The 12,228-nt window shown below is 34.7% G+C and overlaps 1 protein-coding gene across 1 annotated transcript; it reads left to right on the forward strand.

Moving 5' to 3' along the window:
- Nucleotides 1-309: 309 nt before the first annotated feature.
- On the forward strand, nt 310-2,172 carry LOC104097423 (uncharacterized protein At5g01610-like). Its single transcript, XM_009603973.4, has 3 exons — nt 310-583; nt 948-1,002; nt 1,660-2,172. Exons 1-3 carry the CDS (start codon nt 497-499, stop codon nt 2,031-2,033), a joined length of 516 nt encoding a protein of 171 aa, XP_009602268.1. The 5' UTR covers nt 310-496; the 3' UTR covers nt 2,034-2,172.
- Nucleotides 2,173-12,228: the final 10,056 nt, after the last annotated feature.

The raw sequence follows: 12,228 nt of genomic DNA on the forward strand, positions 1-12,228 counted from the left end.
GATTTTAATGGAAAATCTACGTAGTATAGCCGATCCAAAAAATATGACCGATAAAATATAAAAATTTTATATATTAATAAACAATATACATATTTTTTATATATTTGATTGATGAATATAATTATTTTTGGTCAACCGGCCAAATATGTCATTTGCCCGATTTTAATTATAACAATTACTCCTTTTAATTTACAATGCTTCTATATAATCTCTAAATAGTAGAATATATTTCAAAAATTGAGAAAAGAAATGTTTAAAAACATGAAAAAGCTTAAGTATTCAGTTTTTATCCTCATGGTTCAATCCGCCAGAAAAGGATTGGTAGTATTGTTATTAACTACCGAAAATTCCTCCTCTCTCTTTCCCTTTCTCAATTGCCCTTAGAGAGAAGAGAAGAAGAAGAAGAAATCTTCTAGAATCTCTAAATACAGAAATAATTACAGCCTATTTCATTGTTATTATAGAAATTTTACATTTTGTAAAGACATAAATAATAATGGATTCGATAATTAACAAAGCAGGTTCTTATTATTTTGGTCAAAAAGCCAACAAGGAGCTCAGTTCCGTCAGCAATGATCTTAATGTAAGCATTTTTTCCATGTCATTCCCATATCTAATTCCTGGGATTTTCTGTTTGTAACAAATGTAATTATCTTAGTTTTGGAGGATCTGATACTGGAATTCTTTTGTTATGTTTGTGGCATCATTAAAAGGTTCTATAAATCTGGAATTATATTTATCCTTAATAGCGTATGTTTTCTAGGAGTTGTTTGTGATCTGGTTCATTAATATTAGACTGTTCTTTCTTGTGATCTTATTTTGGAGAATTCTTCCAAATTTAGATATTTTTATCAAATCATAATGTTAATGTAAATTTGGGGCTACATGAAATTCTTCTATATTTATTTGTATTTTCTTCTTCATACTGACCTTTTCCCTCAAATTAGAACTTGCAAAACAGTATTGCAGGAGGAACCAAAAAGCTGGTGAACAAGATTAAAGGTTAGTCGTTTGCCTGCATGACTCAAATTGGCTCCTCCCTTTTTGCTTTTATCAAAAGTTTCACATATGAATTTCTCTTACATTCTATATCCCAACAATTAAAGGTGCTCGAGAGTCATACCCTTGGGCTTTTTTCCCTCGAGTTTTTAATTCACAGCAGAGATTCCGAGAGTGCTGATTAGTAGACAATGATGGAGCTACATTGGCTCAATGAGGTTTAATTGAATCTCTTTCGCCAAAAAATTACAATAGTGGATTGGTCAAAAAATACGGGCGCAGATCTATGACTAGGAGACATTGTACTAGCATTTACAGGCCCTAAATTATCAATAGGCCCTCCGAGCACGTTAAAAATTCGTCGCAGAACCGCTCCCCCCATAGGAACATTTATAGGAGCTCCTGTGTCAATCACTTCCATTCCTCATGTATGATTGAATCTTGTCCCGAGGGTAAAACAAATTCCTTATATTAAAAACAATTAGGATAGCCGCTCAAGATAAGAAGTTGAAATTTAATACTCGTACAAAGGGTTCTATAAATGCTTAATGCTGGTCAACTCTCAGTCACAACCCTTTAGCATTTCCTTAATCCCCTTAAAATCCTGTCTCCACGTTAGTAGATATATATATTGTGCCTACTTAATGTTGGGTTTTCCAGGAAAAGTGCAAAAGCCATTGCCCGAGCTGCTAAAGGAGTATGACATTCCAGTAGGTATTTTCCCTCGTGACGCAACCAACTACGAGTTTAATGAAGAGACGAAGAAGCTTACTGTCCATATACCCGAGATATGTGAAGTTGGTTACAAAGATTCATCTGTAGTACGGTTTAACACGACTGTTACTGGACATTTGGAGAAGGGAAAGTTTGCTGACATAGAGGGAATGAAAACAAAAGTGATGTTCCTTTGGGTAACAGTTAGTGTTGTTTTATGTGAAAAAACAGAGCTTCATTTCACTGCTGGGCTGAGGCGAACGCGTAATAGAGCTGCATATGAGGTCTTCAGAGATGGAATCGGCGTAGATAAATTCTAGTATGATCAACTAACTCTGAAAACTGAGTTTGTCATATAATTTGATGTTTTTTTGAGTGATTTTAACACTTCTTGATGTCCATGTAGCGGTTGTCGTAGTTATGACTTTTCTATGAAAATAATTCTGTTGATAGTAGTAACCTCTGAGCCTAGATTTGAAGTTACGTCTTTGGTGTAATAATCTAAAAACCAAATAATGCATGCACCAGCGGGAAACCAAACCCAGGACACTGTGGCAGGGTACTGTTCTACCACTAGACCACTGGTGCTTGTTGACGAAGGTAACTGCTAAAATTCCAGTTGACATTAGTAGCATGCATCAACAAAGCCTCACTAGTCACCATCACGACAAAACATTCTTTAAACCTCTCTTAGTTGCCTGATAGACCACAAAATAAACTGGTTTAATGGTGCATTCACTATTCATGATCCATTTTGACCAAACTCATTTTGATTAAAGCAAGTTTTGGACGAGTTGGATGGTAAATTATTATAAATTATTATTATCCTTTTAACCTGCCCAAGTTTAATTAACTTAACTCGCTTAATTGGACTACCTTTAGTTATAAATTGTTATCCTTCGTTTCTTTAATTAGAGGGTTGACCCAGGACAATGTATTTTTCAGATTATGGGTGTGCATGGGCCATTACCAATTTACTATCGATTGAGTAGTTGGGCTATTTTTAGATACATATACTTTTTTGTACCAAGTTTGCGCATAGTTATGGACGTAATAGTATTCTGCACTCAATGATTTAGAAACCTAAATCGATCTCTGCCTAGCCCCGCTTTTAATTATGGGCCGTCAGCAATGTAGCCAATAATGCTGGTAAATTAATGAAGTTTTAGGCTTTGGAGTCTATTTGGCCAAGTTTCGGAGAGGCTGAATTTTTTTAATTTTTTTTTTTGTTTAGAAAAGTACTTTTTTAAAAATTTAAGGTATTTAGCCAAGACGAATAAGTACTTTTGAGTAGAAGCAAAAACAGTTTTTCTGCTTTTAGAAAGAAGCTATAAATTTTAGCTTCTTCCAAAAGCAGAAGAAAAATTAGAAAATTAATTTTTTTCAAGGCAAAATTATCCTTACCCTAAATTTATATTTCTCAAATTAACACTCATTAATTTAACCTTTTTTTTCCTCTTTTGTTTCTACCATTCCTTTCTTCTCATCTTTATTTTTACCGTATTTTTATTCTCCTTCTAGTGATTTATGAAATAATTTTTAATTTACAATGAATGTTGTATTTTGATATATTTAAATTATCATATAAATAATAAGTAATTATACCAAATACTCAATATTATTATTTTGATATAACTATATTTTACGTTAGTGTGAGCCTGCTCACATTGCTGATCACAAGCCTAGTTAAAGGACGAGGGTTGCGGTAGCCGACAACCAGTATAAAACTTATCAATTCATGATGAATCCTCATAATACAAATATCGTTGGGACATGCCCATCTTGGCACGTGTTATGTTGGCACCCAGATATGATGAAAATTGAGCAAAGAGTTCCACTATATTGTAACATGGGTGTGAGAGAGTATGAATCATGGACGGGTTCAGATAAAGAAGTTAGTTCTGTCACATCAGTGCCCAGATATTATAAAATATGAAAGGGTTCTGTCAGATCAGCGGACAGATATTATAAATTTCGCCACATCAGTATCCGGATGTAGTGTAAAACAAGAAAAGATACTCCCATGATGAATGGATGAGGGTGAAAAAGCAAGTCCAAGAGAGGCATGTTCGGGTAGGTAGTTGGAACATAGGCACTTTGACAAGAAAATTAATGAAATTAGTGAATACCCTAAAAAGGAGGAGAGTAGATATTGCATGCCTTTGAAAACTAAATGGACAGGTTGTCACGACCCCAAAATTCTACCTTAGAAATGGTGATGACACTTAATCTCTAAGACTAGGTAAACCTAACACATGAGCAGATGTAACAAGTTTAACCAACTTAACTGTATAAGCATTAGACAAATGAATGAAATAATGTAGCTAAAATCAAACAATTGTTATACAACCCCAAAATCGGTGGTACATAGTCATAAGCTCTACTAAGAGTAAATACGATTATCAAATACATCCCTGTTTGGAATAAAAGTAAACAGTAATAAAGTAAAGTTCCAGAAGGTGACTCCGAGGCCTGCGAGCGTAATGGCAGGTATACCTTGAATTCCCCGTAGAAAATCTCCAATAGCTAGCTAACGATCAACACCTGGATCTCCACAAAAATGTGCAGAAGCGTAGCATGAGTACCCAGTAAGTATCTAGACTAACCTCGGTGGAGTAGTGATGAGGTAAGTCAAGACACCCACTAGACAATAACATGTGAAAGCATATAAATATAATGCTAACAGTGGAAAGAACATCAATATTAGGCTAACCATGGAAGGAATATTAATATAAGACTAACAACAGAGTAATAGAAAACAACAAATGGCAACAAGAAGCATACATGTGGTAAAACGGCAAAGTAATCAGAACACAATTAAAATGTGAATGAAATCAATTAGGGAAAACAAATGACAATCCAAGTAATCAAGTTGTTCCAACACATGATTTACAATGAGAATTAGTCCGAGGCACCACACCCCATAGTCACAAATCATAAACCACAATCATGAATCTAACACACATGTCACCACGTGCCCACATTATCAATCACCTTCGCACGGCAAAGTCCACATGCCACCACGTACATTGTTTCAATGTAAATTTCCAATTAAAATGTTAAAAGATTTATTAAAATAAATAAGGCATGATATAAATTTTGAATAAAGTACAACATCAAATTAGATGAAGAGCTTATTTTAGGATTAAAATAAAATAAAATAAAAATATAATTTATACAAAGCAGAACATCAAAGAAAATAATAAGTTTAGTTTAGAAATCAAATAAGGTAAAGTAATATAATATTTTTAAATAAAGTAAAGCATCAGATAGGTTAACGAACCAAATATAAGAATCAGTTAAAGTAAAGCGTGATAACAATTTAAGTAAAGTAAAGCATCAAATAGGGTAATGAGCTTAATTTGAGAATCAATTAAAGTAAAGTATGATAACAATTTAAATATAGTAAAATATCGAGTGAGATAACGAGTTTTGTTTTAAGAGTCACATAAAATAAAGTATGTTAACAATTTCTTTATTTAAAACCATTATGTTACCAACAACTCAACATAATATGAGATAATGACTCCATCCAAGTAAATTCATCTTGACAATCAATTCACCAAGTAACAACGGAGGCACAGATTAACACATTAAAGCAATAAAATAAATCACGTAAAATGCTTGACTCACGCGAGAAATAACAATCATTCCAACCCAAAAATAACAACAAGAGTCACCCCGAGTTACTACACCTAATAATTACAATACACAAATCACAAATCTTTCTTATATCTCCTCGTGAGCCTTGCATTTATTTTAAAAATATTTTTTCCGAAATAGCTTCACGCGTTTTAGCCCCCTTATTTCGCCGCGTGGCTTCAAGTAATTCTCTTACTAGTAACACACACATAAATCTCACCTTATCTCGCCGTATGCATATCAATTCACCACCTTTATATCGCCGCATGCACATCAATATCACAACACATTAATTCACTCGCACCACACGTGCCCATATGCCACAACATTTTTAAAATCAACAATACCAATATCACCACAACACATAGCCCATGACTCAACCACAAAGTGCACAAGAAGCTCGATAACAACAATATGAATCGGGAAATAATTCAAAAAATGAAGGATATCCCATAAAACAACAACTTCAACTAGAACATGTCAATAACTCTCAATGACTACAACTTCAATTCAATGTACAATAATAAACTCAACAATGAAAGATATGATATGTAACAACAACCCCAATTAAATGCATATAAGAGCAAACTCAAAAATGAAGGGTAGAACATGTGTTAAAAACCTCAATTAAAATGTATAAGAGTAAACACGACAAGGGAAGACAGAACATGCAATAACAATTACAATTAAAGCATATAAGAATGAATTCAACAACGAAAGATGTAACAAGTAATAACAATCAATTAAATGCATATAAGTAACCTAAGAGTCAAAACCGATCAATTTCTAAATATAAGGCCGTGTACACACTCGCCACCTCGTGTACATATCTTTCACGTAATTCAAATAATGCAATTAAACAAACTCCTCTCCCCAAAGTTAGACAAGATATTTACCTCGATTAGGCCAATTCAACACTTAAAAATAGCTTTTCCTTTAAAATGTATCTTCGCATGGCTCAAATCTTACCAAAAATAATTTAATATCATCAAAAATACAAGAGAAACCACTTTCAATTAATAAAGTTAAGATCTTTATACAATTTGCCAAAAGTCAACAAAAGTCAACCCCGTACCTGCCCGATTAAAATCCGAGTCCAAGGGTATATCTCGACTACCCATAACCCCACGAGTTCATATATGTGTTTTGTTTTCTAATATGACTCCAATTCGACTTTCAAATTCCAAATTTATATTTTTCAAAACATAGACAAAAAATTTCAAAATTTCTCTTCAAATTTTATGAATTAGAGGTTAAATCTCACATATAATCATGCAATATAATTGAAAATTGATCAAAATCACTTACCTAATAGTTTATTATAACAATATCTCTACAAAATTGCCTTCCACCGAGTCTAGGGCTCAAGATATGATAAAATGAGGTTATTCTCTCCGGTAACAGACGAGATCGTTGCCTTTGGTTTCAGTTATCTTCTGTCTTCGACTCCACGTGTCACTTCCTCATGCGATCATTTAATATAACATATTTTACTATATACAACACTTACCTCCTTTCTCTATCATATTTACGTGCTTAAATAGTACATTATCAAATGAGAACCTTGTGTTAGAATTAAGAACATTAGTGTTTATCATCGTAAGATGTAGTGAAATAGTTGATGGATTATTATTTGTAGCGGAAGCAATCACAACATCAAAATCACATGTAATCTAGACAACTAGTATATTGAAATTTTTCGGGTTACCTCTTGAAGCGTGAGAATCACTTTTTAGTCGCGTGAACCTTCAGTTCCACAACGTCTCAAGGGAATATCCATCACCCGCATGATCACGATCTCCAAACGTTCCACGGTCTTCGACTGTGCTACCCAAATAATATCTGAAAATAGTAAATTCTTGTCGGCAAAATTTCTAGGAAAACTTGGCTAAAATTTTCGGCCACAATGTTCTTATTCCTCTAGGTGAAAAACCTTATTTTAAGGATTAAACCCCTTTTCCAAAATCTATTGGGTTTTCTTTTCCACCAGGAAAATGATTCATTTATTTCCTATTATTTAAGCACAGCAGGGACCACAAAATATAATTAACAAGGCTTCCAATTATGGAATTAATTTTTAACTTTTAAAATTAATATCTACCATAATTAATTACGAATTATTCCACTAAATATTCATAATTGCACTCCTTATTCAATTTCGAAATTCATCCATTAAATCTTATTTAACTCCACATGTTAAGATTCAGATACTAACCAATTACATTAAATTACTGACAATTTAATTTACTGATTATTTTATTTAGACTTTCGCTTAACTTATTTTATGTGTCGGATACAAAATCTACCGGTCGGGTTTACACATGAAAACTTATAAGCTTTCATAAAGGTGTATCATGAATCTCTAAACCGAGACATGGATTCCATCAACTAACTATTATTTCGCCAATATACATTATTATTATTATCCAAATTATCAAGCATATTGACCCACGGAAGAATCTCGTCTTTTAATAAATCAAAACAATAATAATATACACAGCTAATAATAATTATATCAAGATTAAGAATATAAGTACATTTAATGGCTAGAGAATTTATTTTATTAAGTCAGTATAAAATACTTATCTCTACTTGGTCTATTCAATACATACAAAATGTACTAGCAGAAGAAGTTGGAATTAGACTATTCTCATAATCAAGATAACTTATATTTAATCTTGTGCTACAATCATTCCTGATAGTTTGTCAAATTTCATCATTGGATTGTGAACTCAAACTTTACACTTATAAGAAACCGATGATTTAATTTTTCGTGTACAAGCTAAAGTCTATACACTAAACCATTTACTATATAAGCAAAGGACACGGATTAATATATGATCTATTTAAAATTTTATTAAACTTGAATAAATAATTATTTCATAATAAATATTTTATTCAAACCAAACTCATAGTTAATAGTATATATCCCAACAATAATCAAGATCTCTAATTCGCTAACCAGACATCTCTAATTTAAGGTTTGAAAATAAGTAACTTCTTGATAGGAAATATTTTGCTTTCCTTAGTGCCTAGATTATATTGTTTTTTCTAGGAAGATTTTAGTCTTTTTTTCTTTTGTTTTCCATAATTCCCTCAAAATTTTAGAAATAGATTTCTTATTCAACCGGAGGGAATACCAAGAACATAAAACAATAGTAGTATTTGACAGAAATCTAAATTCGTTAATCAATAACAACTAATATTTATTGTATATGCAGTATTATTTTTCGGCGAAAAGTGTTCAGTTGACCGCCCTCGGCCACACAGCTTCGTGGACAAGGGTAGAGCATCAACCTGTTGTTTCTTCTTCTTTTATCTTTTCTTCTATCTATTTCATTTACTCCTCAATTCATTACCTTTTTCGCGTTTTTTTCCTGAAGTAATAGTCTAAGCCAATGAAGATACTCTTGGTCTTCAAGGGTTAACAGGAAAAAAAAATTGTTGCAGTAACTTTCCAAAACATTTTGGTGTAAGGGAAGTGATGGTGCAGTTTACGTATGTTTTGTCTATTTAATGATTTTGTGTATGTTTGGTGTGACGTTAAAAAGGTAAAATCTTGAACTAAGGATAATATTTTTCCTTCTGAAGAATACTAAGTTTGAGATAAATATTTTTAAAAAAATGAATACTTGATTGACTATACAGTTTTGCAAGGATTAAAGGTTAGTGCATTCAGAAAACCTGTTGTACTTGTTACTACATCATGTAGCACAGGTTTTGATTATCTTTTTTGTAGTTTCAGCTTTAATCCTTCATCATTTTTCCTACCCAGGCCAGTGGAGTATCTTTTATATATTTATCATTTTTTAGTTATTTATTTACTTTAACTTTTGATTTATTACTTCTCTATCTCATTGTTGGATCTTTTCCTCTACCCCCTATAAATGTTTAATATCAATTACCTTTATGTTGAGAATATTATTAGGCATTTATTAATTTATAGTTTTTTCTTTATTCTGTTCATGTACTCATCAATTTGTTTTTACTCTGTAATAAAATCGGATAATTACTGTGTATTAATGTCGTTAGTTCTTCATTTTCTTTAATGTATTTTTATACAGTATAGAGTTTGAAGAGCTTCCTTTGACTTTCTTCATGTTGGAACAATATATCAAACAACTCAAATTTTGAGAAAGCACGAGAGCAAATTTATGTATGATATCTGAGATTACTAAATTTGTTTCTGAATAATGAATAGAGTGTAATTTTAAATAGGTTTTGAGAAAGCACGAGAGCAAATTTATGTATGATATCTGAGATTACTAAATTTGTTTCTGAATAATGAATAGAGTGTAATTTTAAATAGGTTATTGGTGGGTCAAATATACCATGCATGCCACGTTAACTTAATTTCATACAAGAGCTGTATGATACAAAGAGCAAACAACTCATGAAAATTGAATTAAGTAGTCCAACACACCATCTTGCATGCAGTTTGTTTGCCCGAAAAAACGGATGAAGTTGAATTTGTATGAAGTTTTAAGGATATGTGATATAAATTAATACAAATCGTAAGGATAAATAGAAATATCAAATATGGATTGCAAAGAACGTAAAGTAAACAAGATTGTAAAGAAGATGATTTTTAGGACTAAGCAAGGCTTCAATATAGGAGAATATGGTGCTTGAATTACAATGTAAGCCAAAAAACTGTCTTCTACAGAAATATAGTCATCCTCTTTATAGTGGAGGATCCTACTTTTTATAATTAAAAATACATAGTGGAGAACCCATGATAAATCAGTTTTCCCTAATTTCCGCCGAGATTCTCTCCCTTAGTGTGTTTGCAACGGCTCTAGTCTGTGAGCTCAAGCTCGATCGGCCTTGGTGCTGGTCGGTATTGCTTCTAGAACTCGATATGGACTTGGGATCAGGTGATGATTCGGACTCGATCTCGGTTGGTCTCTGCCCCTTAAGCTCGAAATTATCTCATCATAGTTCGATTCGGACCCAAGCTCGATAATGAGTTCGAACTCAGTGTTCGATCTATACCCGAAATCTGAAGCTTTGTTTGTATCATCTTCGGAACCCATCTCGATATTACGAATTCTTTCTCTGATCCATTATGTTTCGACCCCGATCAATCGTACGAAGGCCGAAATCTATATCGACCGTATACGAGAGTTTCGCCTTTTGAAGCGCCAGTCGCGTAGGGCGACCGGGCCAGGCCGAGTCAGAAAGGCTTTGATGACTCAAGGTTCATCTTAGGGAAAGGAGAGTGAGGGGAAGAGGGGGCAGCCCTCGGCCCGATCATCCAATTCGCTCCAACAGACAGGCATGGTTCTGTAGTCAAAGCAACTTCGTCACTTTCGTGTACCCATCGGACGGCAGCCCTTTCGGGGGTTCCTTAGGGACCGATTCACTCTGCGTAGATTGACTGAACGCAGAAAACCTTCCACTGGCAGGCGATCGTGTTTTTCACAGGATTTTTCGTTACTCATGTCAGCATTCTCACTTCTGATATCTCCAGGTCTTGTCACCAAAAACCTTCCCCGATTGACAGAACGTTCCGCTACTGACACTTGAAAAAGCAGCTTTCAAGGTCTCGTCGCTTCGGTGAATATTCGCTGATCTTTGACTCTTTTCAGCAAAATTCTTCTTCTAAACCACCAAATCTTTGTCACCTTCTTTAAATCCAAAATGGTGAAGACATCAAAAATCATTCCCCCCCAAAAAAAAGTTTCTTCTTCCCAATCTGCCGCCGACAAAACGCCGGTGGATCCACGGCCTGAGGAGTGCGTTCCGGCGGCGTGTGTTCTTACCTCTGATTTCAAACTCGATAAAGGTTCGCCGGTTCCTGACCGATGTGAGCCCGTATCGAGATATATTTATTCGATAACCCGGGGGCATATCGAGCAGATAAAAAAAAGATTGTAACTGGGAGAACAAAGAAGTAGTAGTGCCGTCTCCCGAAGAGGATATTACTACTCACGTGAGAGGGTTTATAAGCGTGTATAGTTGCCCTTTCACATTAGGTCCCCTCGACCCTGTTATCATAGATTTTTGCTGTAAATACCTAATAACCCTAGGCCAGATACATCATTCCTTTTGGCGGATCGTTATTTTGATCCGATATTTTGTGAATAAAATCGAGGGGATACCTTTCACCCTCGATCATCTTGTCCGATTATACCGTCCTCGCCTTTTTCAAGGAGGGTTAATAAAAATCCAATGTTAAGCTATCAAGGCTCTGTTCTCGAGTATAGACGAGGATAAGGATCGAGGCTGGATGGACAGGTTCATTCAAGTAAGGACTTCGGACCTGATTCCGACTGAAAAGGTGCCTTTTCCCGAGGAGTGGAACATGAAGCGTAAGTATAATTCTATTGTTATCTCTTACTATTTTGTCCTTTCATTTCCTTTCTCACCAATATTCCCCTTTTGTGATGCAGCAGTTCCCTGGATTCCCGGCGCAATGCCCGATCACAAGGACTGGGTACGTGATCTGGTTTCGACCTCCTCATATGCCGAGCGCTCATGGCGTGACTTGTCAAACGGCCGATGGGAGGCCACAAATCATGGTAAGCACCTTTCTCGTATCTTTTGGTAGTTCGAACAAGTTGCTTTTCACACACTTTAATAAAATTTCCCGTATATAGGTGTGGGCAAAGATGCGATTTTGAGGCCCTCGTCCGTCGAGGAAGAGGCTTCGGCCTCTATCCCAAAGCCGGTGAAAGATAATAAGAGGAAAAGGGCCCCCATCCTCGAAGATCAGAGACCGAAGAAGAGGACGGCTCCTAAGCCGAACAAGAATATCATTCCTTTGACCGTAGAATCAATTCTGCGCCTGAGGGATGAAGAAGAAGAAGAAGAAGAAGAAGAAGAAGAAGAAGAAGAAGAGAACGTCAGGTCCACGCTGGCGGCCCGAAC

Source organism: Nicotiana tomentosiformis, chromosome 7 (genome assembly GCF_000390325.3).
Source record: "Nicotiana tomentosiformis chromosome 7, ASM39032v3, whole genome shotgun sequence".
NCBI lineage: Eukaryota > Viridiplantae > Streptophyta > Magnoliopsida > Solanales > Solanaceae > Nicotiana > Nicotiana tomentosiformis.

Excerpts from the sequence above, each read along its gene's own strand:
- LOC104097423 (XM_009603973.4), top strand. The coding sequence starts at position 497 with ATGGATTCGATAATTAACAAAGCAGGTTCTTATTATTTTGGTCAAAAA. Across the intron at positions 584-947 it reads CCGTCAGCAATGATCTTAAT|AACTTGCAAAACAGTATTGC; the intron begins GTAAGCATTTTT and ends CCCTCAAATTAG. Across the intron at positions 1,003-1,659 it reads GCTGGTGAACAAGATTAAAG|GAAAAGTGCAAAAGCCATTG; the intron begins GTTAGTCGTTTG and ends TGGGTTTTCCAG.